Source organism: Oryctolagus cuniculus, chromosome 1 (genome assembly GCF_964237555.1).
Source record: "Oryctolagus cuniculus chromosome 1, mOryCun1.1, whole genome shotgun sequence".
Taxonomy (NCBI): Eukaryota; Metazoa; Chordata; class Mammalia; order Lagomorpha; family Leporidae; genus Oryctolagus; species Oryctolagus cuniculus.
The window spans coordinates 111,579,017-111,606,434 of NC_091432.1; the positions used below are offsets into that span (position 1 = coordinate 111,579,017).

The window sequence follows — 27,418 nt, forward strand, 5'->3', positions numbered from 1 at the left end:
TATGGGCACTGGTTCGAGTCCTGGCTGCTCCACTTCTGATCCAGCTCCCTGATAATGTACCTGGGAAAGCAGTGGAGGATGGCCCAAGTCCTTGGGACCCTGCGCCCACGTGGGAGACCTGGAGGGAGCGCCTGGCTTCAGTCTGGCCCAGCTCTAGCCTTCGAGCCTTCAAACGGCTTCTGACTCAGCCTCTCCCTCTCTGAAACTCGGCCTTTCAAATAAATAAATCTTCTTTAAAAAGAAAAATATTTGTCATTAAACTTTTTGAGATTTATGTATCTATTTGAAAGAATTACACAGAGAGGAGTGGCAGAGAGAGAGAAATGTCTTCCATCTGCTGGTTCACTCCCCAATTGGCCAACGGCCAGAGCTGTGCTGATCCGAAGCCAGGAGATTCTTCCAGGTCTCCCACACGGGTGCAGGGGCCCAAGCACTTGGGCCACTTCCACTGCTATCCCAGGCCATAGCAGAGAGCGGATTGGAAGTAGAGCAGTCGGGTCTCTAACCGGCACCCATATGGGATGCCGGCGCTTCAGGCCAGGGTATTAACCCGCTGTGCCACAGCGCTGGCTCCTGTCATTGAACTTTAAACTTTATGGGGGGAAAAATATGATTGGAGCCTAGGGTCACAACTGAACTTATAAAAGCCGTTACAGGCCGGCGCCGTGGCTCACTAGGCTAATCCTCCGCCTTGCGGCACCGGCACACTGGGTTCTAGTCCCGGTCGGGGCGCTGGATTCTGTCCCGGTTGCCCCTCTTCCAGGTCAGCTCTCTGCTGTGGCCAGGGAGTGCAGTGGAGGATGGCCCAAGTGCTTGGGCCCTGCACCCCATGGGAGACCAGGATAAGTACCTGGCTCCTGCCATCAGATCAGCGCGGTGCGCTGGCTGCGGCGCGCCGGCCACGGCGGCCATTGGAGGGTGAACCAATGGCAAAAAGGAAGACCTTTCTCTCTGTCTCTCTCACTGTCCACTCTGTCCAAAAAAAAAAAAAAAAAAAAAAAAAAAAGAAGCCGTTACAGAAACAGTTCAAAGGTCATTAAGTGGGGCAGCAGGCTAAGCTGCCTCGGGATGCTGCATCCCAAATCAGAGTGCCTAGGATCAAGTGCTGCCTCCACTTTCAACCCAGCTTTCTGTTCATGTGCCTGGGAAGTAGCAAATGATGGCCCAAGTGTGTGGATCCCTGCCACTCACGTGGGAGACTGGATAGAGTTCCGAGCCCCTGGCTCTGGCACTGCCTGGCCCCACCTTCTGTGGGCATTTGGGGAGTGAACCAGTGGCTGGAAATCTTTTTCTCTCTTTCAAGTAAAGAACAATACATAAATGTTTAAAACAGTAACTATTAAAAAGGAACGGAGTGTTCCATGATGCTGTATGCATCTGAAACAACAAAGACCTGGCTACCATCAGCTCCCACTGCCGTCTCTGTTGGCTCAGAACTTCACTTGCTGAGAGATGCTCGCACATCAGCCCAACTCTGGTGCAAGACTAAGAGGCATGTTTGGCTGGCTGATCCCACATCCACATGGTCTGTGCTTATCTTTCTAATCCTTTCAGCTGCTGCTGCCACTCTCATCTCAAGAGATGCTGCAAGCCTCTCACAGGGAGACGGATGCTTCTGCAGATCTTTGGCTTAATTAACTTCCTTCTCAGGCACTGGTTTCCTGGGCCCATCTATGTCCAGGATACACCCTGGTCTCTCTCTGTTGAGTCCCAGCTCCATGCCCACGTGAAGAGGATGTGACTTCCCTGAGCACCCTCGGTTCCGCAGCCGGCACCTCTGCTCCGGCTTGGACACCTGCAGCCCCTTCTGTCCTGTACCTCAACCCCCAGCTCCAGCTCTTCCTAACCATCCCCAAGAAGCATGACACGCATAGATGACACGCAGAGATCAATAAGCCCACAGAGGGATCAGGGCTGTGGCACAGTGGATTTCCTCCAACACCAACATCCCATGTGAATGCTGGTTTGAGTCCTGGCTGCTCTGCCCCTGAGCCAGCTCCCTGACAAGGCACCTGGGAAAGCAGCAGATGATGGCTCAAGTTTAGGCCCCTGACACCCACATGGGAGAGCCAGATGGAGTTTCTGGCTCCTGGCTTTGGCCTGGCCCAGCCCTGACTATTGTGACCATCTGAGGGGTGAACCAATGGATGGAAGATTCTCTCTCTCTCTCTCCCTGTAACTCTGCCTTTCAAATAAATAAATCTTTAAAAAAAAGAAAAACGTTCACAGAAGCAAGCACACACAGACTGAATGTGCTGAACCATACAGGAAATTCATGGTTTCACAGTCCCTAAGGGAACCTTCTGTTGTCCAGAGCTATGAGGCTGCCCCTCACCCAGCCTCCTATGCCCTCATGAGCAACACAACTTCTACAGCACATCTGCCCCCACCGGGATGCTGTGTGGCTAGTGTGGCTAGTGTGGGTGGCAGGGCCTGGGCTGCAGCACAGGCCCTCAGCAGGATGGGCCCCTCCACCTTCTGCCTCCCAGGCCCAGGCCAGCCTCACCCTTGACTCTATGAGCCGGCTCTTCTCCGCGTGGGCCTCTTTCAGCATCTTCTCCATCTCCTCAATCTTCCCCATGTCCAGACCACTGGCACTGGGGAGGCAAGGAGGACGGGGCGTGCATCAAGGAGCCCACAGGACCTCTGGCAGAGGCAGTGGGCTGGGCATGGCCAGGTACCTGGACATGTTGTCGGGAGAGCAGGCCGAGTTGCCCCCGGTGGAGATGCTCGTCTCCATGCTATCTGAGCTCTCCAGGCTCAGCGTGTCGTAGGCATGCTCGCCCTCCTCCCCGCGCTCCCGGCCTGCCGGCAGGTGGTGCAGAATGGAGTGGTGCATGAGCGGGGGGAAGGGCGCCGCCCCGTGCAGCGCATCCCACTGGCACTGCGCCTCGGCTGCCGCCTTCTGCTTCAGCTCGGCCAGTCGCCGCCGCTGTTCCTCGATCACCTGCTGCCCTGCAGGAGGAACACCTGGGAGTCACGGTGGGCTCCCACCTGTGGAGAGGGACACATCACAGAGGGAGGCGGCGAGCAGGAAGAACTTAACATAAGGCAGCCCGCTCTCCCTCCCATAGCTCCAGGCCGGCTGCCCCATACAACTGACCCCAGCACTGCCTGGTAACAGTGCTCTCGCTGCATCCCAAGCCCACTGCCCAGGAGGTGCCCTGGCAGTGAGATGGTCGGCTGCTTCCAGCTTACAACCAAGGCCTGAATTGGTGGGCAGAACACATGCACCCACCCTGCCTGCTGGGAAAGGGACAAGGAGGAGATGCAGCGCTGTGAGCACCCAGGATGCCCGTGCAGACCCCCTGCAATGCAGAAGCAAGAGCAGCAAGATAGGAGCCTGGGCAGGGGAGACAGGTGGAGCACAGCTCAGGTCAGGAGAGAAGTCAGCTGGGAGGGTGAGGCCTGGGAGGGAGCCAGCCTGCACACAGCAGGGGCCTGGGCAAGGACACAGCATGCTGACACCCACGCGAGGGCGGCCTGACCAAAGCAACGGCCCCAGGGGTCAACGCTCTACCTGCTGGGTCATCAGTTGGGAGGGGCTCGGCAGGAAGCGACTCAACTGGTGTGGGGGGCCCCCGGGGAGAGGGTATGGGAGAGACACACAGAGGGGATGAGGAGAGAGAGACATACACGTGGACTTTCAAAACAACCAAAATACACACAAGCTACAGGACCCCTGGGTCCCCAGAGCCAACACCTCAAGGAGCCCTTTCTGAACGTCATCAAATCCAGCCCCCCGTCTCCAGACCCAGAGATGTCTACCCCTCCTGAGGTCAACAAGTGCTTCCTTATCTGCTCGGCTCCTGGGAAAGATGTCACATCTCAGGCCCTGGCCCCTGACCCGGAGCCCCGTCAGCTAAACATCAGGAAGCGCTGCTGTAGGCATCTAAACCTTTTTGCTCCTGTGCATGCCCCACTTAAAGGAAAAGCATCCCGTGAAAGGCAGGGCCCGGAGGAGGCCGGGAGCCTTGCGGCCACTCACCCTTCTGCTGCAGCGCCAGCTGGCGCTTGGCTTCGATGTCCTGCAGTGTGGCAGCCAGGTTGCGAGGAAGGCTGCCTGTGCCATTCTGGGCGAGGAGGGTGCTCTGCAGAGGGAAGGGAGTGCTGGGCCTGGGGCTCAATACACCCCATCCTCCACGGCGGACTCCAGGCCCCCTTACACGCGCGCGCGCCCCGCCCACTGCCTTCAGACCTTCGGGGAAGGGCTACGGCCCAGGGTAGCCACGCTGAGCTGGGAGGAGGAAGAGGAGGAGCCAGAGGATGAAGGAAGGGGGCCGCTGTGGGTCCGGGGCAGGGGGCCGGTGGCCTCACCATCCATTTTAGAGCGGTAAACCTGGAGGGAAGAGACAGCGTCCAGTGACGTCAGGCTCTCGAATGGTCCACCACCCTTGTATCACCTAGGCTGCTGTAGATCCAAGGTTCTACTCTGGCATCAGGCCTGAAGCCTCTGGGGCCAACCCAACAGGCAGACGCTGTTAGCAGCTGCCAGGCCTCCTTTCCAGGCTGCTCCTCCCTAGGCCAATTCCCTAGTCCTCCTGGGTCAGAGAAAGGTCCTGAAACCGACCCACACAAGGAGTTCATGCCAGATGGACAGATCTACTTGGGAGACAACTGGAGGCTGGTCCCAGCTCTACCACTAACAGGTTATGTGGCCTTGAGCCACAGACCTCCCAGCTCAAGGCCTTTGCTTCCTTATCTGCAGAAGGAGGGGGCGGGACCAGACTCGGTCTTTGCCAAGCTTCTGGTGGAACTAACCAAGTGTGAATTCCATCTTGGGAGTCAAGGGCTCCCCCCACAGCTTGGTGAGTGGGGGAGTTTCCTTATCTCCCCTGCCCCTGTGTGTTGGGTCACATGAGAGCTAACATTGCCCACCCCAAAAGCCTGCAGTAATGATTAAACAAATCAAAGCATGTAAAAGTCAGGATCCAGGCATGCAGGAGAGACACCGCCCACGTTACAGGAGTCACAACTCTGGCAGAGGCCACGCAAGGATAACTCCTGGAAGCTGGAATTTTAGATGCTGCTGCAGGTCAGGGGGTGAAACCTGGGAGGAGACTGTCCAAGGACCCTCCCCCTGCCGGGGGGCCGCCTAGGCCAACAAAACCACAACCTCACCCAGCACAGATCCCAACGTGACCACAGCTCCACAACCCCCTTCCACTGGACAGTCACATCACCCTTGGCTCAGGAGGCTGGCCCTTCAGTTGCTGCCCATGGAGAGAACTTCACTGCCCTGAAGGGGCTGACCCCCACCCCACCCCACCCCCAGTGACCCTGTGCGGCCGGTGGAATGGCGGAGCAAGCCTGGGAGGATGCAGAACCGGGGCGGGGAGGGGGGGTTACCTGCAGCTGACGGGAAGCTTTGGCGGGCAGAGGCGGGGGGGAGGAGCGAGGGGAGGCCGCTGCAGGGCCAGTCCCCAGCCCCGCCATCAGCTCCTGGTACCACTGCTCTAAGTCTACGGCAGGGAGCAGCAGCTTCTCCATCTGGAGGGGTCACGAGGAGGGACACAAGGACGGGGACAGGAGGAGGGGAAGGATGCCAGGACACAGGGGAAGGAAAAGGCAGCAGAAGGGAGAAAGAGGAAGGGGAAGGGAGGCCAGGCCAGGGAGAGGGGCAGGAGGGAGGCGGGAGAAAGGAGCACACACAAAGAGAGAAGAGAATACAGTGAGACTACAGGTGCCCCGCGAGTGCTGAAGGCAAAGAGAAGCAGTGCATGGACAGCTCCGGACCACGGAAGCATCATCAGACACCAGCCAGCCAGGGCCCGCGGCGCCGAGCACTCCCCCGGGGCTGGCCGGCAGGGGTAACAGACAGAGCCACGCCAGTCACAGGGCGGGGATGGCAAGACACACAGATCACCAACCTTGGGGGAAGGCGTGATGGAAGCAGAGGAGGAGGAGGAGGGCGGCACGGGAGCAAAGCTGCTGGTGGGAACGAGGTCCCGAGAGGCAGAGGCCCAGGGAGGCAGGCCTGGCGCAGGTGCTGGGGCCACGGATGAGCTGCCCCACATCACCCTTAGCTGCTCAAGCGTCACGTACTTGGGGGAAGACCAGCCGGAGGAGGGAATATAAGAGGTTAACAGGACTGGAACTGAAGAGAGGGCTGTGTCCACAGGAGAGGGTGGGAGCACAGAGCAGAGGTGGCTTGCAGAGCCAGGCAGGGTCAGAGTCCTGGCAGCAGGAGACTCATCTGAGAGCAGCGCCTGCCCCTCTGCAGCCCACAGGGCATGCCCAACGTCCCTCACACCAGCTACCCTTCTCCCTCACTGTTGCAGACAGACCCTGCTACCCCACCCCCACCAAGGGGCAGTCTAGGGTACCCACAGGAAGGCCCCTAGGCATAGGTGGGCACACGCAGTGGCTGGTACCTCACTGTCAGGCAGGGGCTGGGTGGGCGCGCTGGGGGAGATGGCAGAAGCATAGGGGTCCAAGCGGGAGCACAGCTGGAGAACCTCTGCCAGGCTCACATACTCCTGGGGCGCCCATGGGAGGGGAAGATGGGCGGAGAAAAGGTTAACGGGGTTTGACCAGGTACTTAGCACCCCACACTCCATGCGAGGCCACATCACAGGGCCATCACTCCATGTCAATACAAAACCAGAGGCCGAGGTGGGACACTCGGCTGCCTTCTGTGGCTGCAGGTGGGGGAGCCACCAAAGTGGAAGCAGAACTGAGTGCTGGGAGGTTCCCCGCAGCTCCATTCTCGGGGCCACCTTGGCATCTGATCGCTGCCCCCAGGAGACCTCAAAGGCCCTTCGCTGGGTTTATCTCAGACCCAGGGCAGGTGAAAAAGCCCAGGAAGGCCTCCCAAGAGCCCACTGAGGGTCAGGGCCCAGTTTTCAGAGATCTAACCTGTCTCCCACACCCTGGGCAGCCCCAGGTGGGCACACACATGCAGCCTCAGGCACCCGCCACACCACTGACCAGGGACCCTCACATCCTCTCCACTGGGGAAGGCACTGGAAACTGGCAGTGACACTACGAGGGCCTGAGCAAGACAGAGTGAGAAAGAAGCCATAGCAGGGAACAGTTAAAAAGCCTGGCAGGAAAATGGGCCCGGTGCCCACTGGGAAAGACGCCAGCACAAGCAGCTGTGGTTGTGAAGGCAGGGACTGTCACACTCATCCTCAGAAGGGCCGGGGCAAAGCCCAGGATCCTAAACCCACCCAGTCAGTGGCTCAGCTGGGCCTGAGTCCACAGCCAGGCTGTCCTGTGGTGCACATGAAAAAGGAACAAGTGAGCCAGAGAGCTGAGGAGTGGCATGCAGAATACATGCGAAGTAAGATGCAAATCAGTGCCCCCGATGCTGCTCGGGCTGTTGGCGTGCCCTGTGGGCAGCAGAGCAGCACTCACACCAGGTCCCCCAACCTCTGGCCAGCCAGGCCTGGCAAGGGCTGTAGGCAGGAGCTCAGCAGGCAGGCAGGCAGTGGACAAAGCAGAGCACACAGTTAGCTGTGATTACCTCTTGTGCTTTGGGGCAGAGCAGAGTGGAAGCAGATGGAGTTAAGGGGACAGAGGCGGCCCCAGCCTGAGAAGCCCCTGGCAACAGGCTCAGAGCCTTAGTCCCCAGGCCCAGGTCTGAGGACTGGGGGATGAGCAGCTCAGCCTATGGAGAGGGGGGATGGTGAGGGGTCTCAGCACTCATGCCCCGCCTGCCCTCCCCCCATCCCAGGCCTAAACTGCTGTGCAGTGAGGCAGGGAGGGAGGGGAAGAGGTCAGCAAACCAGGTGCATCCCAGTCAGACCTCACACACCAGACACAGACTTGGGAAGCAACTGCCGAGGAGGCTTCGGTGCCCACTGGTGAGCCAAGACTGTCTTCCAGATGGAAGCCTGGAGAGTCCCAGATCTCTAAGACGCCCACCGGATGAGCATGCCTGGCCCTGCCCCCATCCCACCTACACTCCAGTCTCAAATGGTGAGATTAGTGGGCTCCACGGAGCACAAACAGCAACTCAGAGGAAGCAGCCGGTAGCCATGGAGGGTCAAGTCCCGGACCTCAGGAACCTCTCTCCTCTAATCTCTGCAGCTCGGGAAAGCAGCCCCGAGTGCAGCCTCAGCCATGGGAGCCCCCAGGACACCCTGCGGGCTGACCCAACCCTGTTACCTCTTTGAGAGTCGAGGTGGGTTTCGGGAAAGGCCTGCCCCCCGTGAGCGCGTGGTATCTCCTCTCCAGCATGGTCAGTTTCTCCTTCTCCTGCAAGCCGCACCAAGGGCCAGAGTCAGAGAATGAGGGACACGAGGGTGAAGACGGGGGGAGGCAGCAGCCATCTGCACCCTGGCTCCTGTGTCCCCCTCCCCCCCCAGCCCCACCTGCCAGGCATTACCTTCTGCAGCAGCTGCAGCGAGGCATTCTTGTCGCGGGCCAGGCGCTCTGACTCCTGCACAGCCTGCGCCCGGATCTGCCCGGCCTGACTGTCCAGAACTGCGAGGCGCTCCTGGAAGACATGAGGTGGTCAGTCAGGCCTGGGTGAACTGAGCCCAAAGTGCGACTCTCCTGCCCAGATACCCAGGGCACCAGTGAGGGAACCAGCTCTTTCACTTGGCCCACCATACCACAGGCCAGGAAAACCCAGGCTGCAGTGGTCAGCCCCTTTTCTTCTCCTACCTCCCTCCCCTAGCCTGTAACTCCTGTGCCACCAGACACACTAGCCGGAACCAAATCCCTAAATCTGCCTTTCCCTACTCCCACAGTCAGTGGGTCCCGGAGCCCAGGACACTGAATAGTTCACCCACCCCCACCCCATGGCTGCCACTCAAATCCAGGCCTCTGCCCCCTGGCCTGAGTCTGAGTCGTCTCACCAGCCATCTGCTTCCACACTCAACTTTCTTATCCACTCCATGCTACCACAAAACAGCCCCCTAAAAAGGCCTCTTTCTAGTCTTTCTAAAGAAAATACATATTTCTTAATTTTTACTAGGATGCACACTGGGGAGCTGGTGTCGTGGCACAGTGGGTAAAGCTGCTGTCTGCAATGCCTACATCCATATGGGCTCTGGTTCTTGTCCCATCCAACTCCCTGCTAATGACTTAAGAAAAGCAGTAGAAGATGGCCCAAGCATCTGGGCCCCTGCCACCCACATGGGAGACGCAGATGAAACTCCTGGTTCCTGGCTTTGGCCTGGCCCAGCCCTGATTGATGCAGCCATTTGGAGAGTGGACCAGGGGATAGAAGCTCACTCTCTCCCCATTTCTCCTTCCCTCTCTGTAACTGTTTCAAATAAATAAATAAATAACTCTTAAAAAAATCCACACTGGGGCAGGCATTAAGCCGCCCCTTGAGATGCCTGCATTCCATATGGGAGTGCTTGGTTCGAGTCCCAGCTCCTCCACTTCAGTAAAGTTTCCTAATGTGCAAAATAGGAGGCAGCAGATGATGGCTCAAGGACTTGGGTTCCTGCCACTCATGCAGGAGAACTGGATGGAGTTCCTGGCTCTTGACTTCAGCCTGGACCAGCCCTGACTGTTGCAGGCATTTGGGGGGTAAACCAGTGGGTAGAAGATCTGTCTCTCTGCCTTTCGCATAAATTAATAAATATATCGCTAAAATTTTTTAGAAGATCCACAAGTAAGGCCAGGTCATTCCTCTCCTCAGAATCTTTCAGTGGCTTCTCATCACCCACAGGATAAAGCACAAATCCCTGACCTGGCACGCAAGGGTGCCTAGCCCTTGCCCTGCCTCTGCAGCGGCCTCCCACCCCCCTTAGCCAAGACAGCTGTCCATTTTCTCCACACACTCCAGGCTTGGCCTCCAAGACCTCACTGGATGCTACCTCCCCTCCAAAGCCTTCCTTGACTGCCACTCGGTTTCTTTGCTCCTTTGCCCTCCTCCCCTGTTCTCTCACTGTTCTGTATCACCTTAGGCCTCTCTCATGTCACTGTCATCTGTGAGCATACTGTCGCTGCCACTACCACCACCACCTGCCCTGCATGTTAACAGCCAATGCATATGGTCTCTTCTGTTTCCACATCCCCAACAGGGCTCAGCACAGTGCCTGGCTCAACTATCATGTGCTGATTTCAAGGAAATGCAATAAGAAGTCAGGAGGAAGGATGAGGACCTGGGGTGGGGTGGGGGTTGGAATAGGCCAGATTAATGCTAAGAGGGCTTCCTGGGAGAGGCAGCCATAGTTAGGAGCAAGAGCTGGGAGAGGAAAGCATGAAGAAGGGAGCTGTCCTGCACCTAAGCCTGGGGTCAACCCAGAGGACGACTGCAGCAGGCCAGGCAGTGACCCTCACAGGACAGCTGCCAGTTACCTCTTAGGGGCCAGGAACTCTACCAAATGTTTTGCAATTCACATCTCAGGTAACTCCCGTATCACGCAGGTACCTTTATGTTCATTTTATAGGTGATGGCACTGACACTTGGGAGCTAAAGTCTCTAAGGTAGTGGGTGACAGAGCTAGGATTAGGATCAGATCTGTTGGACTCCAAGGCCAGTGCTCTCAACCACTCTGAACCAAAGAGGACTGAGCAGCACAGGGCGCCAGGGCACAGGACCTGGGGCAGACCCTGGGAGCTGAGGGATAGAAGCTGGGCAGAGCTCACAAGGAGCAGCACAGAGAGAATGTAACCTCTGGGTCCTGGCAGCAGGGCTGCAGCTGCCCAGGGGCCAGGGTAGCTGTGAGAGGGAAGCAGCATCTACTGCTGCTGACCTTCCCACAACTCCCAGGAGCTTAGGCAGCCTAGAACTTCAAGTGGATGAGCTGAGCTGATCTAAGGGCCCCTGCTGCATTCCCTCCAGAAGAAAAGAGGAAGATGGAGAAGAGCCAGCCCTAGCCCTTGTGTAGCACAGTGGAAGGAACATGGTCTTTGGGTTCAGGCAGGCCCAAGTTTCAAATCTGAGTCTGACACTTACCTGCTAGGCTTTGAGTACACAGACACACACACACCTCCTCTGAACCCCAGTTGCCTTGTCTATAAAATGAGGATAAGCTAGTCTGCCTTATAAGACAATCCCAAGGACAGCAGGAGATAACCCAACGTGGCCTCCTGCTAGCGTGCCTGGCCTATGCCCAAGGGCTTAGGAAATGTGAGTTCTCTTATTTCCTTTCATCAGTCTCACATCCAGAAAGTGGGTGCATGTGTAAGGCAGAACAGCTCGGGGAGGGAAGCAAGGGAGCTGGACTCAGGGGAGGGCCACAGCTTCCCACTGACCACCAAACCCAGGCTAGCCAGCAAACCTCAGCCCTAGCCCTGCTCACCACTTCTGCACACTCCTCCCCCAGCTCACTGCCCTCACCTCTAACATGTTCACACCCGTCGAGCCCATTGCACATGTATGCACGAGTATAGAGGGACACAAGCCTCAGCCACACCTGAGTCTATAGGTGTGAGCCATCCAGGGCTTCCAATTCCCCTCCCCTCCCCTCCCCTTGCTAAGCCTAGCTTCTCTCTCTCTCTCTCTCTCACTCACTCACTCACTCACACCCCCCCCCCCCCAACACACACACATCCCTGCTCCACCATCCTGCCACTGTCCCAGCCAGGTCTGAGATCAGCAGATGCTCATAGCATCTAGCACATCACTGCCCACCAGGACACAGTGCCCAATCCCCTTGCTTAAGAGTTCAGTGGTGGAGTGTGGGGAGCAACTCAGACTAGACTAAGTTACTGGAATTAAGACTTATTCTATGCATCTGCTCTCCCACAATATGGTGCTGGAGAGGAGTAAACAACTTTTACACAGCTGCCTCCAGTTCGACCAGTAACCTGCAGGAGCTGATCCTGCTCCTGAATGGAGGAGAGCAGCATACTTGGCATGTGGGTAGCAGAGTTGGGATTGGTGGAAGAGGACTATAAAGGAGGAGAGAGACAACATGCACCAGGAACATCTATCTGAAGGAACACCCGAGCAGCCCCCGAGAGAGCCGGCCAGCGGTGTGCCGCTCCCCCGCAGAAGTGGGGAAAGTGGCAGGGGGCACCGCCCTTCCACGGAGGTGGAAGGACGGTAGCCAACCCAGGAAGAACCAGCAGCAAACCCGGGAAGGGCCGAGCAGACAAAAGAACAGTGCAGGGTTCTGTGTCGTTCCTCCATGAAGAGGGGGAGCGACATAATGGTGCCGTGACTCAGATAGGAAACCTAGGAGGGAAGAAGCGGGAAAAAGTGGGAAAATACCGGACAGAGAGACTAGGGAAGAGCCTAGGGAAAAGCCGGACAGAAAAAGTGCCGGAAGAAGTTAGATTGAAAGTGAAAGTGAAAGTGAAAGCTGGAAGAAACATAGACTCGGATACTTACTATGGCGAGGAAGCTAGGAGAAATCTGTGGTTAAAAGCAAAAGTGAAAGCTAGAAGAAACTTAGACTCGGATACGGACTGTGGGGAGAAGCCAGGAGAAATGAGAGGGGAATATTGTTGGAAGAAAAGTTAGGAAACATACCGGGTAGAGAAAAATGTTAGGGAAAATGAAGCCGCGGGGGCAGGCCGAAGCGTAGACATAAGCTAGGTTGGGATTCATCAAGTCAGCCTGGGGAACAAAAGGCGAAAAACTAAAACCAGAGGCGGAGACGTAAGCTAGGTTGGAATCCGTCAGATTAGCCCGGGGAGCAAAAGACGGGAAGCCAAACCAAAAGGCGGAGACGTAAGCTAGGTTGGAATTCGTCAGGTTAGCCCGGGGAACTTAGACTGAAAACCGAGAAGCGGAAACGTGAGCTAGGCTGTGTGATTCGCGGAAGCCGCCACGCGCAGAGAAAGCACGCGGGGCACAAGCAGAGAGAGCGCACGGGGCGCGAGTAGATAGGGAATGCGGGGCTGGCGCAGGGCCGTGGTGCGGGTGTGAAGGGCACGAAGGGTGCGGAGCGCGCGCGAAGCCGGGAAGCCGCGCAGATGAGAAGCGCGGGCTGAAGCCGCGCACAGCCGAGAAGCCGCCTCGGGGCGGGCGCCGGGAAGCCGCGGGGATAAGAGAAATAGAAGTTTAGAAGTAAAATGAGAGAAATAGGAATGCTGGCAGATAGAAGTAAAATAGGAGAGATAGGAATGCCCGGAGATAGAGAAATAGAGAAAAATAAGGCCTCCCCACAACATGGCAATGAGAGAGCTTGGATTCGGTCTGCCTGATTAGTAAGACGACAAGCAACTGCAGGCAGTATGTGCCGCAGGTCACCAAAGAAAGGCACGAATCAACATCAGTAAGTCTCCCCACAACACGGCAATGAGAAGGCTCGGATTCGGTTTGCCTTATTGGTAGGGCTTGTAAGCACCTGCAGGCAGTTCTAGCAGAGCAGAGCATGCGCTGCAGGGCACCGAACACAGGCACGCATCAGTGCCTAAAAACCTCCTCACAACATGGCGAAGAGAGGACCCGGATTCGGTTTGCCTGATTGGTAGGGCTTGTAAGCACCTGTGGGCAACTCTAGCAAGCAGAGCAGAGTGTGTGCCGTGGGGCACCGAAGACAGGCGCGTATCAACGCCAAAAAATAAAAAGAAAGGGGGAACTGTGGGGAGCAACTCAGACTAGACTAAGTTACTGGAATTAAGACTTATTCTATGCATCTGCTCTCCCACAATATGGTGCTGGAGAGGAGTAAACAACTTTTACACAGCTGCCTCCAGTTCGACCAGTAACCTGCAGGAGCTGATCCTGCTCCTGATTGGAGGAGAGCAGCATACTTGGCATGTGGGTAGCAGAGTTGGGATTGGTGGAAGAGGACTATAAAGGAGGAGAGAGACAACATGCACCAGGAACATCTATCTGAAGGAACACCCGAGCAGCCCCCGAGAGAGCCGGCTGGCAGTGTGCCGCTCCCCCGCAGAAGTGGGGAAAGTGGCAGGGGGCACCGCCCTTCCACGGAGGTGGAAGGACGGTAGCCAACCCAGGAAGAACCAGCAGCAAACCCGGGAAGGGCCGAGCAGACAAAAGAACAGTGCAGGGTCCTGTGTCGTTCCTCCGCGACGAGGGGGAGCGACAGTGGAGCAGGTAAAGCCACTGCCTGCAATGCCAGCATCCCACATGGGTGCCCGTTCGAATCCTGGATGCTTCACTTCCTATCCAGCTCTCTGCTTTGGCCTGGGAAAGCAGAAGATGGCCCAAGTCCTTGGGACCCTGAACCCACGTGGAAACCTAGAAGAAGCTCCTGGCTCCTGGCTTCAGACTGGTCCAGCTCTGGCCTTTGTAGCCATTTGGGGAGTGAACCAACAGATGAGAAGATGGAAGACCCCTCTCTCTGCCTCTGCCTTTCAAATAAATTAATCAAAAAAAAAAAAAAAAAAAAAGAGTTCAGCCACACCAGGGCTGGCTCCCAGATAGCTGCCCTTCGTGGGACTCCCCTACCTCAGCTGTCTCTAACATCAGATCTAAGGTCTCCACATGGGTGCCAACAGGTCCATCAGACAGAGCTGGATGGGGCAGAAGCTGGCCTCCCCTGCATCTCCACCTGCCCAGCCAGTACCCAGCTCTGAGTGCCAGTGGAATCTGCTTCCCACCGAGCGTCAGAAGAGAGTCAGGGCTCAACACTAGAGCTCCTCTGCGGTTGCTCCTGGTCTGTCTTCACCACTTGTCTAATTCCCACATCAGTCTACTGGGGGTCTCAATCCACACATCAGCAGAGCGTAGTACAGGAAGGCAACGTTATCACCCGTGAAGTCACCGAGTGCAACTGAGACGCAGGTCAGCGGCCCCCCTCCACCTGTAGCGTGCCGGGAGCCGGGGCCCAGGCACACCTTCCTCTTGGCCACGCTGCGGAGCAGCTCGGCCTTGCTGCGTAGCAGCCCCTGGCCGGCCAGCTCACGCTCCTCCTCCGCGCGGCTCTCCCGCTCCAGCTGCTGGAACTCCAGGTCCTCAAAGAGCTTGGTCTCCGTCTCCAGGGCCTCTGCCTCCTTCAACAACAGTGACAACAGAGGTTGGATGGTGCTCACGACACCACTCTGGGCCTGGAAGGCCAGGCCACAGAGGTGAGTTGTGGGGGCTGGACCCGGGGAAGTTGGAGAAAGACCTGCCCCCACCCATCCCCCTCTGCTCTGCTTGGCTTCGTCCCGTTCCCGGGCATCACGGCCTGGAGCGCTGATCCCCCCAACCTTCCCGGACCCCTCCAAGCCACAGCACCGACCCTGGTGTCCGGCAGGTACTGCAGGCCCAGGTGGTCCCGTCCCACCGCTCTCCTGTCTTCTCTCTGGGCGGGTGGCCCGCGGGGGCCGGGGGAGGGGGGCTGGTGGAACTGACCCTTCTCAGCTGCTCCTGTAACTGTTCCCGCACTGACTCGGGGCAGTTATCGAGCTGCGTCTGGAGCTCGGCGTAGAGCGCCTGGCGGGCCTCCAGGTGCCTCCGTCCCGCGGCCAGCTCCGCCCTCTCCTGGTGGCGGGAGGGGGGGGGAGGGCGGGCACAGGGGAGAAACAGAACACACACTCCTCAACTCTGGGTGGCAGGGTAGGGCGGGCAGGGATGCGGTGGCGGGCAAGGGAGGAGACATCAGGAATGAAAGCGGAGAGGAGGGAGAAAAGAGGAGAGTGAGGGAGGAAGGAGGTGAAGAAGGCACATAAAGTGGTGGGGTACAGAACATGAGACAGGGCAAGAGGTGCGGGGACAGCCAGCACAGGCAGGATGCGGGTGCAGGGCAGAAATGTTGGTCTCCTGCGGGTCTGTGAACGAGTAACCTTGGGGCAGGCCCTAGGAAAAGGCCTCAGCTTTCTCCTGGAAGCAGCAGAGGCCAGAACTGCTTCCACATCACGGTTGGGAGCCCAGGGCTCCCAGATCGCCCAGAGACCAAAATTTACCCCCAGGGGAAAGGGTAGTGGAGGCGAGGGTTAAATCCAGGGGTGGGATGCAAATCAGGAGCTGAGGAGGTTAAAGCTACAGCAGTGCAGTGGAGCAGACCCCGTCCAACCCTCTGGGTCCCCCTCCCCCCAACCCCAGCCCAGGACTGGGGTGGAGTGCCGGCACTGCACGCTGAACTTCAGTGGGGACGAGAGTTGCAATTAGTTCGGCCGTTGCCATGGTAATGAGAGCCCTGGGAGTGGGTACAGAGAGGAGGTGGACGGCTCTGTCTGGGGTGAGATGACACCTCCGAGGGCGGGAAAGGGGACGAGGGGAGGAGCTGGTGAGTCACCCCTCCGAAGGACAGGCAGAGGAGAAGCTGTGATTACAGATTCCACAGCCAGAGTCAGGCCATGGACTGGGGGCTGGGGAGGGAGGCAAGGGAACCTTCCCGACCACCGCAGCCACTGCCGCCGCCGCCACCACTACCACCACCACCACCACTACCACCACCACCACCACTCAAATAACTGGGCCCAGAGATGGCAAAATCCAGGCCTACAGCAATTCCAGGCCAACGAGACACGCTAAGCTGCACCCCAAGAGTAGCCCCTGTGCTGAGTGCCGGCCCCCACCCCCTGGCCTTCTACCCCTATCACTTACCCATCCCCACAGAAGAGGCCTGCAGCAGGCTAGTTCCTGGCCACCAGGTACCTCCCTACCGTCTGGGCTCTACTATTAGAATACCCTAGCTTCTGGGTAGCTTAGGGGGGGAGACATCCATTCCCACCCTCTGGCTGGATCTAAATCTGGGAGCCCTAGGGGAAGCTGGAAAGGGCAGCCACTGTTAACAGAGAGACCTCCCCCAGGGGCCACATCCTCCCCTGGACCCCCTTACCCCAGCTCCAGCAGGTAGGCAGAGGGATGGACGGAAGACGACCTGCCTCCCCCTGCTGTGCGGGAAGCTGCCAACGTGGAGCCAGCAGCGCAGGCCTCTCAGTGGGAGGAGCTCCTAGGTTGGGCTGTTCCTCAGCTGGGCCTTTCCCTACCCTTATGCCCCTCCTGCCGCTATCCCATTGAGTCAAGTTCAGCTGCGCCTTCCTGCCGGCTCCTTTCTGAGCAAAACCCTGGGGTCCCACACCAAGAGAGGAGGAGGTAGTTATTAGAGGGGAGAGGCCAGGGGCATGAAGGCCCCCTGGAGTTAGTGCGTAAGCGGGCACGGCTCAGCCCTGCCTGGGTGGCCTGGCAGTTAGGGGCATGCGAGAGCCCAGGACAGTGATTAGACTGCGCGTTAGTGGAGGCCTGGTGGGTAAGCATGGAGTTAATCTGGCACAGAATTTGGGAGTGTGGTTTTGAGGGCCAGAGTTGAAGCTCCAAAAATAAATAAATAAAGGGTCAAAGAATGTTTAGGATCGTCAAAATTGAGGGCAGGAGGAAGATATTCTCCAAAAATCCAAAAAGGAAATTTTAATTCTTAGAAAAATACTGTCAAAATCCAAAATCCCTTCTCCACGTCGGAGCTTCTGGCACAGTGCTGGGCATCGAGTGTGGCTGGCACGGCCGCTGTGGGATGGAGCAGCCCCTGCAGGCTGGCAGAGATCTGAAAGGGGTAGGGGCGGGAACTGGGGCCATCTGGGATGGGAGGTTGCAGACCCTGAAGGCTCGGAGGAAGCAGAGGCCTAAGGGCCGTCTCCCAAAGGCCAGCTCCTGAGCACCCACAGCATGCTGGAGACGTCCTCCAGGTGCTGGGACCCACAGCTGACTTACTCCTCAGCATCAGTCCCCTGGGCTGTGCTCACTGCCCCGGAGAGGGGTTTTGGCGCTTCCCAGAAGAGCCCAGAATGGCAGGCACCCAGGCACCCACATGTAGCACAGAGACCCAGACAGAGGAGACCTCAGACACCAGCCCAGCCCCTGGCAGCACCCTCCAAGCTTGTACCTTCCATGGAGGACAAGGGCCCCTGTCCTGAAGAGGCCACAGAGACCACCTGGTCAGCGGGATGGACGACGAGGTGAGGGGTACAGGGCCCCGGAGGAGGCACGTCTCCTGCTCTCTCAGGCCACTGGTCCCAGCCCTGGGCCGGCCAGGTGTGGGTTACCTTGTCCCTCTCCTGCTGGATGCCCGTCTCCAGGGCCACCAGCTTCTCCTGCAGCTGGTCCACCGCCTTCTGCTCCTTCTGCAGCAGCGTCCGCTCTGCCTCCCGCTCCCCCTGCAGCAGGGCCCGCTCCATTTCCGCCTAGGGCAGACACCAGGATCCGTGAAGGCAGCCAGGGCCTTCGCTCAGCCGGGGAGGGGCCCAGCCAGCAGCCTCCGGCTCACCTCGCGTGCCGACTCCTGCAGCTGCTGTTCCAGCTCCTTCACACGGACCTTGAGCTGCTCCACACGCCCCAGCACCTGAGCCCGCTCCTCCTCCAGGGCTAGCACCTCTCCCTGCAGCTTGGCACTAGGTGCATCTTCATGCTGGAAGGGAGGCAAGCCATCAGACGGGGAAGCCTGGGGCTTGGAGAATGGAGCCCCTTTCCCTGGGGACGCTGGGCAGGGTGGGGACAGACTAAGATGTGGAGGCTGATTCCCCTCCCTGTGAGGGGAGCAAAAAGGCCGCAGCTAAAAGGAATAAAGATTTACCACTGGGTGCCAGGCCAGGGTGGGGCCCCAAGGAGAGGCAGGTCATAAAGCTTATTTATAGCCTGGAACCTCCACACCTTCTGTGCCTCCTCACGGCCACCTCTCTGGTTTTCAGTCTCTTCCCGAGGTGGATCCTTCCATTATCCCCACCCCCTGGCTCTCAGCGTTCAGCACGCCAGCCTCCTCTGCCCCAGCGCCCTCCCTTGCACCCCACCTCCTGCTGGGTGCTCTCAGTGCTGCTGCACTCCTCCTTGAGGTTCTCCTCATCTGAGCGGTCCACGCTGTCCCACAGGCGCTGGGTGGCAGCTCCGGGCTCCTCACTGTTCCGCCCAGAGGTCCCCATAGCCCCTGCAAGGCCTCGTGAGGGCCTCCGGCCTGCCAGTGCCAGTGCTGCAGTGGCTTCCCCGATGCTGGGCAGCTCCCCAGCCTCGGGGCCCCCATCAGCCCGGCTGTACTCAGCACACAGGTTCAGGATGGTCTCCAGGCGCTGCCGTTCCTAGGGAGAGTGGACAGAGCAAGCATGAGCCAGCGCGTGCTTGGGGGTGGGGCGTGGGTTGGTGCTAGAATGACGCTTGGTGTCCTGTCAGGAGGGAGACCTCAGGCACTAAGGGCTCAAGGCAGGAGAGCCCTAACCCTAAGATCTGTAGGAGGCAAGGCAGGGCACCACGGAAGTGGGCGGGAAGAACCAGGCTGTGGTGGCACCTGCCCACGTGGCCAGCCCCTCCTGTCTTCCTGCTTCCTGGGCCAAGGCTTCCTCATGGACACACCCAAACACACAAGGACTACAATGAGACATATCCCTTCTGACAGGGAACCACAGCTGTGTGGACACACGGACATCCCAGTGCCGACACACTGACACATAAGGACAGAATGCGTGCAACTGGCCCTGTTAACAGACAGCCCCTAACTCGCACAAATGCACACTTACACAAACACGTCCAGCACAGACACACGGGGCTGGAAAACGGATGCACAGGTCTACAGATACCTGACACCCGGCCACAGACACACGGGAAGAGGCAGGGCCAGGACACGGTCCTCCCAGCCCCCACCCTCAGGCAGCCCTGGGCTCCTCCCCAGCAGCCTCGGCTGCTGCCAATCTTTGAACACTCAGGCCCTGGAGTGTTTCACCTGTTCCCATCCCACAGCCGGCCTAGACAGTCAACCCTCTGGGCTAGGAGACATAGGAGGGATGGAACAATCAGGCCCTTGGGCTGTGTCTCCCTCTCCCATTCGTAGCACCACAGCCTCCCTAGCTCTCTGGGGACCCTGCACCTCCTCAGGTGTCTCTCACCACCGAAGGTTTGGCCGCGGTCCCTTCTCTTCCCAGACACTTACACAGCTTCCCTCATGATCCATGGCAAAAATATAAATAAACCAGGAACCAAGCTCCAGCACCCAGGAGGCGGGGCAGGGCCCGGCCCCGCCCCTGCCCCAGGACCCAGATAAGCAGCCGGGTTGAGGTGGGAGGGGCAGGGCAGGCAGCAGCCCAGACTTAAAGTGGCAGGTGGGGCAGGCTGGGGCTGGTGGGGAAGTGTGTGCTTGTGTGGGGTGGGGGTGGGAAGGCTGCACAGAGGAGCTTTGAGCTGGGCCCACCCCTGTGCCTATGCCAGCCTCACTGCCCCCTCTCAGGATGAGCGCCCAGGGAGGCCCAGCATTCTCTCCTAGGCCAAGATGAGAAGGAAACCACAGGATCCTGCCTCAACTCTCAGCTGGGCAACTGCCCCACGCCCCACCCAGATGGTCCCAACCTCTTCCCAAAGGGGCTCCAGAGAAACCTCCTCCAACCAGTCCCAGGCCCCCCCAAGAACTCCGTTCCTCTGCTCTCAGTGAGAAGTGAGCGGAACCCGTCCTCCGGCATGTGGTACATCCCAGCCAGAGCCCCTGGAGCTCCCCGCGCTATCCGGGGAATCCCGGCCCCCGCCCAGCTCAGATGCCATCTCCAAGACAGCTGCCCAGAGCCACACCCAGCCTCTGCACACACCCACACATGTGAGTGCAAAGGGTGCACACAGGCATTATCACATAGGGCGGCCCAGGGTCAGGCTGGGGGCTGCCCACCCTGCTCTCTCCTTTTCCCTGCTCCCACCCTCCCAGATGACCCTGCCTGGCTCAAGGTAAACGGCCCCCATCCAATTGTAGAGGCCAAAGAGAGCCAAGAAAGATGGACCAGGCACTTTTCTAAAGAAAAAAAAAAATTTAAAAAGCCTAAGGGGGCCAGCGTTGTGGCGCAGCAGGTTAAGCTTATGAGCACGGGTTTGGGTTCCAGCTGTTCCACCTGCAATCCAGCTTCCTGCTAATACACCTGCAAAAGCAGCGGAACATAGCCCAAGTGCTTGGGCCCCTGTACCTGCATGAGAGACCTGGAAGAAGCTCCTGGCTCTGGCCTGGCCCAGTTCTGGCTTTTGCGGCCATTTGGGAAGTGAACGAACAGATGGAAGATCTCTCTGTCTCTGCTTACCACCACCACCACCACCACCACCACCACCACTTTGCTTTCAAATAAATAAATAAATCTTAAAGAAAGAACAAGCCTCAGGGCTGGTGCTGTGGGGCAGTAGGTTAATCCTCTGCCTGCGGCGCCAGCATCCCATATGGACACCGGTTCTAGTCCCAGCTGCTCCTCTTCCAATCCAGCTCTCTGCTATGGCCTGGGAAAGCAGAAGATGGCCCAAGTCCTTGGGCCCCTGCACCCGTGTGGGAGACCAGGAAGAAGCTCCTGGCTCCTGATCATCCCAGCTCTGGCCGTTGCGGCCATTTGGGGAGTAAACCAGTGGATAGAAGACCTCTCTCTGTCTCTTCCCTCTCACTGTCTGTAACTCTACCTCTCAACTAAATAAATAAAATCTTAAAAAAAAAAAAAAAAGAAAGAAAGAAAGAAAGAAAAGGAAGGGAGGGAGGGAGGACAAGTCTCAGACACAGTAGCAAAGACAGAGAGGTGGGTCCTAATTCCAGCTCTGCCAGAACTTGCTGTGTGATCTGGGACAAATTCATTCCCTTCTCTGGACCCAGCCTTCACATTGCCATCACCTGCTTCTCAAACTGGGAAGTAAAAGGCCTCACCATCTTGGTGCTGTTTAGTGTCACTGTGCTCAGGCACATAATGTGAAACTTGCAGAATAAGTGTGGGATTAGCAAGAACTTAAGATAAAGCCTTAGAGATTTCAAAGAAAGTGCTTCTTCAGGGCACCAGAGCTATGAGATTCTGGTCACGAAGGTGCAGCCTAGAGGGGATGCTTGAGAAGCCTGGGCCCCTCCCACCCGATGGGCCGGCCAGTCCATGCCCAGAGACCCCAGCACCTGCTCACCAGCCTCTCCATCTCCTGTTCCCGGAGCCGCTCCTGGCGCTGCCGCCGGTGGTACTCCAGGAGGTCATCCTCATTGTCACTGATCTCCGTGATGCTGTTCTTCCGCTCCCGTGTGACAGGCACCCGCAGGTCCCCACTGGAGAGCTTCCTCTGTGCACGGGGGCTCTGGCGGGGGGAAGCCCCAGTGAGGGAGCCCAGACTGTAGGCCGGGCTCAGCCTGCCACTGAAGCTGCCCTTGCGGGGTGCCAGGGACTCGCCCAGAGTGGGCGAGGGGCTCCGTGTCCTCCGCCCGCGGGCCCCCAGCGTCAGGGAGAAGTCCTCTGGTGACGTCCCGTGGGCTGCCCAGCGCCGGGGCCGTGGACTCTCTGACACTTCCCTGGTTAGCTTGGGGTCTGGGGCGGTCCGGGTGGGCAGCGGAGAGAGAGCTCGTCGGGACAGAGATGGGCTCAAGGGAGGTAGCTCGCGCATGCTGTCCAGACCGCGCCGGCCCAGGCGTGGGCTCTCAGGAGGCTGCAGGGTGCGGGCAGCTGACCCATCCGAGAATGTTCGCCCCACCAGCTGGCGCGAGGGGCTGGCAGTCAAGGCCCGCTCAGGGCCCGGGGGCTCACGGAAAGGGCTGGGAGGGCGGTCCTGGAGTGTGCCGATCTTGTTGCGGGGAGCCGGGACTGGAGGCTGGAACTTGGGACTGCCAGGAATGCTGGTGGGTTGGCTGCGGGCACCGGAGGCTGGGTATTCACTCAGGCTGATGGCCACCACGGGCAGCTGCCCACCTAGCCGGGGGCTCTCAGTGGCTCTGCGGGCCTCTGCCAAGACCGTGGCGGCTGGGCTGTCTGTCAGCAGACCCCGGAGGCCAGGGCTGGGAGGCCTCTCATGACCCCCCTTCCTGCCCAGGCGGGGGCTCTCGGAGGAACGGGCACCACTAGGGCGGGACTGTGGGGGTTGCAGGGCCAGATGGTAGCTAGAAGAGCGGGCAGGCACCAGCGGGGGGACGGAAGGTCCTGGCTCCTGCCCACTGGGTGAGTGGCTGGCACAGCTCCCACTGCTGGCTGGCGAGGAGAGTGGTGAGAAGGCTGGAGAGGTGTTCTCATAGCTGGAGCCCACAGACATGGCACCAGGGCTAGTTGGGGGGGACAGCAGGTAGCGCCCACCATTAGCCAGCGGTGAAAGTGGGGACACTGCGGTGGGCTTCTTGCCAGCAGCTCCAGGATCCTCTAGCACCAGTGAGTCCATGATTTCCTGCAGGTCCTTCTCAATAGAGCTCACCAGGGAACTGTGGCTGGCACAGGCCGAGGGTCCCCGGGTTGAAGGCTGTGGGGTGTGGTTCCCATTCACCAGGCTGTCTGGTTCCGCTGAGGGGAAATGTAAAGAGGCCTGAGGCCTTGGCCTTCAACTCCGGGGAGCTGCATGCGCACAAGAGCGAGGTCAGCGCCCCACCTCCTCCTGGCGCAGCAGGGCTTCAAAAGCTCTGCGCAAGTAGCCAGGAGGTCTGGGCTCTGGCACCAGCCAGCTCTGCCCCTGACCCACTGGGCAACCCAAGCCAAGTCAATGGCTCTCAGTTTCCCTTTCTGTAAAGAAAGGGGATGGGCAGGATCCTGTTGGCTCTAACTGTACCTAGGGCAGCGCTAGCAGCAGGGCCAGGCACTTCCCACCCCAAAACCTGGCTCTCCCCTGCCTTGGTTTCCCCAGCTTCCTATGCTTCTCCTTCAGGAAGGGCAGGTGGGCAGTGTACAAAGGAGATGGGGGCTGAATGTGGTCCCAGAGGCTCCTGGTCTAGCAGCAAGCATATCAGGGCCTTCCAACACAGCCAGCCAGAGGCTGGGGAGGAAAACAAAGCCTCCAGGGCTGGGCAGGTGGTGCGGGCTACACAGCTTCATCCGAGAAGAAGCAGAGGAGGGATCTGGTACTAACAGCCTGTTCCTGGAAGCCCTGCTGGCCAGCAGCTAGGGGCAGCTCAGGGCCTCCAATTACCCCATGAAGCCAGCCAGCGAGAGTCTGCCCCAGCCCTTGTCAGCCAACCAGGAGTCCCCAGAATCACTGTTCCAACAGCCCTCACTAAGGGCTTGGCAAGGCTCAAGTAGGAGCAGCTAAAAAAATTAACTAGGGAGTGGACCAGGAACCAGGGACCAGGCTGCTGAGATCCCAGATGAGTGGAAAAGACTCACAGCATTGTGGTGTAGTGGGTAAAGCCCTGGCCCGCAGTGCCGGGATTCCATATGGGCGCCATTTTGAATTCCCAGCTGCTCCATTTCCATTCCAGCTTCCCGCTAATTGCTTGGGAGTTCTTGGGCCCTGGGCTCCTGGCTTCAGTCTGGCCCAGCCCCAGCCATTGTAGCCATTTGAGGACTGAACCAGTGTATAGAAGATTGTTATCATTCTCTTTCTCTCTCTCTCTCTCTCCTCTTTCTGTAACTCTGCTGTTCATACAAATAAATCTTTTTTTAAAATAATTTTTAAAGATTTATTTATGGCCAGCGCCGCGGCTCACTAGGCTAATCCTCCGCCTAGCGGCACCGGCACACCGGGTTCTAGTCCCGGTCGGGGCGCCGGATTCTGTCCCGGTTGCCCCTCTTCCAGGCCAGCTCTCTGCTGTGGCCCAGGAAGGCAGTGGAGGATGGCCCAAGTGCTTGGGCCCTGCACCCCATGGGAGACCAGGAGAAGCACCTGGCTCCTGCCATCGAATCAGTGCAGTGCGCCGGCCACAGTGCGCCAGCCACGGCGGCCATTGGGGGGTGAACCAACGGCAAAGGAAGACCTTTCTCTCTGTCTCTTTCTCTCTCTCACTGTCCACTCTGCCTGTCAAAAAAAAAAAAAAAAAAGATTTATTTATTTGAAAGGCAGAATTGCAGAGGCAGAGGCAGAGAGAGAGAGAGAGAGAGAGAGAGAGAAAGAGAGAGAGGTCTTCCATCTGCCGGTTCACTCCCCAAATCACTGCAAGAGCTGGAGCTGGGATGATCCAAAGCCAGGAGCCTGAAGCTTTCTCTAGGTCTCCCAGGTGGGTGCCGGGGCCCAAAGATTTGGGTCATCTTCCATTTGTTTTCTCAGGTGCATTAGCACGGATCTGGATCAGAAGTGGAGCAGCTTAGACTTGAACTGGTGTATATATGGGATGCCGGCCTGCAGGCAGTGGCTTAACCCATTATGCCACAGTGCCAGCTCCTAAAATAAATCTTAAAAAAATTAACTAGGAAGTGGATGAGTAACCTAGGATGCTGAGACCCCAGGTGAGTATAAAAAGACTGTGGCTGAGGGAGTAGAAAAGGCAAAGCCTTTTTAAGATGGAATTTGGGTTCTAAATTATGGGGATGATGCAGGGCACGAAGAGGTTGCCTTGGATACTGGTGATCCAATGACCTTTCCTCAGGTCCCCAGGGCTGGGCAAAGGGTGCGTGTCATCTGAATGCCAGTGCAGAGTGTAGGGTGGCAGACCCTCTGGTGTGTACCCACCCCCTAGGCAGCTGGGCTGAGGGAGCCAGTGTGGGTTCCTAGAACAATCACCAATTCTCCTCTGGGGATCAATAATTCACACATGAACTGCAGCTGCTCCACTGAGTCAGCGGCAGGCATGGCACGGCCGGAGGGTTGGGCAGGGTCCAAGAGCAGGATCACCAGTAGGTGGGCCCACCAGAGCTTCCCATGCTTCCTGCTTCCTTCAGGCCACTCTCAAGGGTGACACTGTCATGGTGACACAAGAAGGCCAGGACCCCGAGCAGTGGGGTCCAAGCCGGCAGAGTCCTCCATCGCTCAAGGCACATGATTCCCTGCTTTCCAAGCACCACTGCCTTGGATCCCTCTCAGTAGCCCCGCTGCCTGGCTGCCTTTACTAGTCCAAGGTGGGTGGCAGCAAGCCCATGCCACGGACACTGTCCTGTCCTCACATCCCAAGTGTGGCTGCAGTGGGCAAGGAAAAAAGACTGTCCAAGGGGTATTACCAGCCTGAGTCCTTGACCCAGCTGGGCACCTACCAGGACCAGGGCTGTAGGGGGGGCCAGGGACCCGGCCCCCTGCTGGGATCATGCTCTTCATCCACTTGGCTTCAGCAGGGTGGTTAAAGCGGAGAAAGGTGGACTGACCCAGGCACAACATGCAGCCTGTGGAGAAAGCAAACACTTAGGGGTGCGAGCAGGGCTGAGGACCCCACTATGCTATTCAGCACTAGCTGGTTTCCCTTGAGCTCCAAAGAGGCAGCCCCACCTGCACACTCAGTGTCCACACAATGACACCTGAGACAGGCAACCCCACCAGGCAAGGCAGAGTGGAAAGGGCACAGGTGGGTGTCTCCTAAGACCTAAGCCCTTGCCTAACTTCACACTAGCTGTGAGATCTCTGAGTGGAATCATTCCACCTCCAAATCCAGTTCTCTCACCAGAAAAATGGGGACAAGACCACTGACCCTGCAGGGTTAGTAAGACGGCGTCTGTAAACGTAATCTGTAATTGGAGAATGTTCAAGGAACAGGGATGCCTGCATCCCACCCACCAAGCCATGATCTACTGATCTGCCCCTTGGGTAGAAGGGTTGGCTTTGAGAGCAGAAACTTGCAGTTCTGAGACAGAGGACAAGGGAAAAAAACAGGGATCAGTGAGATGGCCAAGTGGGCCTAGAATTTGCTTGTACTCCTTCTTGCTACATGACCTCAGGAGAGCTGCCACCCTCTCAGAGTCTAGGGGGCCACCCTCACCTTCCTTCTGAAAAAGCACCATCTGGCTATTCCCTGGTCTCCTTGGAAACTAGCCAAGCCTGGGCCGCGGGGCCGGCCTCAGCCAAGTGTGTTCCCAGGCAGAAGACACAAGCCCAGTCCTGCCCAGGAAGTGCGAGTGTGTGGAAGAAGGAGGGTGTGTGGGAGCCAGAAAATGTAGCCAGGGGCTCAGGAGCGTGCACAGCAACAGGTGTGCCCACAGGCACCCTAAGCCAAGCTGGCGGAACTCTGCCTGCTGGCTACACCAGGTGTGCCAGGGATCCTGAGAAGATGCTACGTTGGGAGAAGCCAGAGCCCTGGTGCTCTCTACCACCCACCTTTCTGATTTGTCTACACCCCCGGTCCTTGGCCCAGTCTGATGCCACTTGGCACTTCAAGCTTCATGCCAGTCTGAGCTAAGACTGGCAGGGAAGTCTACATTCCTGGACGCTGAGACAGTTCGGCTCAGCCAGGCTGCAAGGGCAAAGGCTATCCCAGGCCACGTGGGCACCTTGGCAGGCCCTCTCATGAGACGCTTGGGAGCCTGTTCCTGGAACCCCAGACATTGCTGTAGGAGAGGTGAGGGCCCTGCAGGCTGGAAAGCCCACGGCAGACAACCATAGTGGACAAAGCCACTTACTACCTTGGCACACCCATAGGCTCTCCCACACAAGCAGGCACCAACAATACTAAATGGGAGGTTGGGGGGGGGGGCCTTCCTTGCCAAGCTACCAATCAGAGGAGCTGATCCTAGAGTAATCATAACCAGAATAAACAACACAGCCAACCACACTGTCCACCTAATCACAACCACAGCTGTTTCAGAAAGAGTTTGGCCAGGCCCTTCCCCCTCCTTGCAGCCATTTAACTAGCTAATTAATGAGTACACAGGGTCTAGACAGACCCACTCAACCTATGTTGATGGGGTAGGGAGGTTGGGGGGATGGGGGCCTGACCACATGGTCCAAGCTGGGAAGGAGGTGAGGATTCTGCATGGCTTCCAGTCCAGCAACGGCAGGCCCACCCAAGGAAGCTGTGAGCATCTAAGGACCCCCTCCTCCTTAGCCCCTAGAGCTGTCCCCTTTTCCCCCTACCCCACCAGGGGGTGTGGC

General features: G+C 58.1%; 1 protein-coding gene across 38 annotated transcripts in view; it reads right to left on the reverse strand.

Annotated features, from left to right (window-relative positions):
• The window catches only part of PHLDB1 (pleckstrin homology like domain family B member 1), a 46,225-nt gene that overhangs the window by 5,790 nt on the left and 13,017 nt on the right, over positions 1–27,418 (reverse strand). For 4 of the 38 annotated variants that reach the window (XM_008250464.4, XM_070047093.1, XM_051837645.2 and 1 more), the window contains 18 exons: positions 25,594–25,719; positions 21,632–22,980; positions 18,535–18,816; positions 18,015–18,155; positions 17,794–17,931; positions 15,164–15,292; positions 14,665–14,820; positions 8,333–8,443; positions 8,113–8,202; positions 7,469–7,612; positions 6,375–6,479; positions 5,871–6,044; positions 5,350–5,490; positions 4,199–4,339; positions 3,989–4,091; positions 3,521–3,565; positions 2,682–2,955; positions 2,507–2,597 (listed from right to left, as the gene is read on the reverse strand). In XM_008250464.4, the coding sequence (XP_008248686.2) occupies positions 2,507–2,597; positions 2,682–2,955; positions 3,521–3,565; positions 3,989–4,091; positions 4,199–4,339; positions 5,350–5,490; positions 5,871–6,044; positions 6,375–6,479; positions 7,469–7,612; positions 8,113–8,202; positions 8,333–8,443; positions 14,665–14,820; positions 15,164–15,292; positions 17,794–17,931; positions 18,015–18,155; positions 18,535–18,816; positions 21,632–22,980; positions 25,594–25,719 (3,740 nt within the window). The remainder of the gene's footprint in view (positions 1–2,506; positions 2,598–2,681; positions 2,956–3,520; positions 3,566–3,988; positions 4,092–4,198; positions 4,340–5,349; positions 5,491–5,870; positions 6,045–6,374; positions 6,480–7,468; positions 7,613–8,112; positions 8,203–8,332; positions 8,444–14,664; positions 14,821–15,163; positions 15,293–17,793; positions 17,932–18,014; positions 18,156–18,534; positions 18,817–21,631; positions 22,981–25,593; positions 25,720–27,418) is intronic. The other 34 variants (XM_051837666.2, XM_051837668.2, XM_070047164.1 and 31 more) reach the window with 21 other exon arrangements.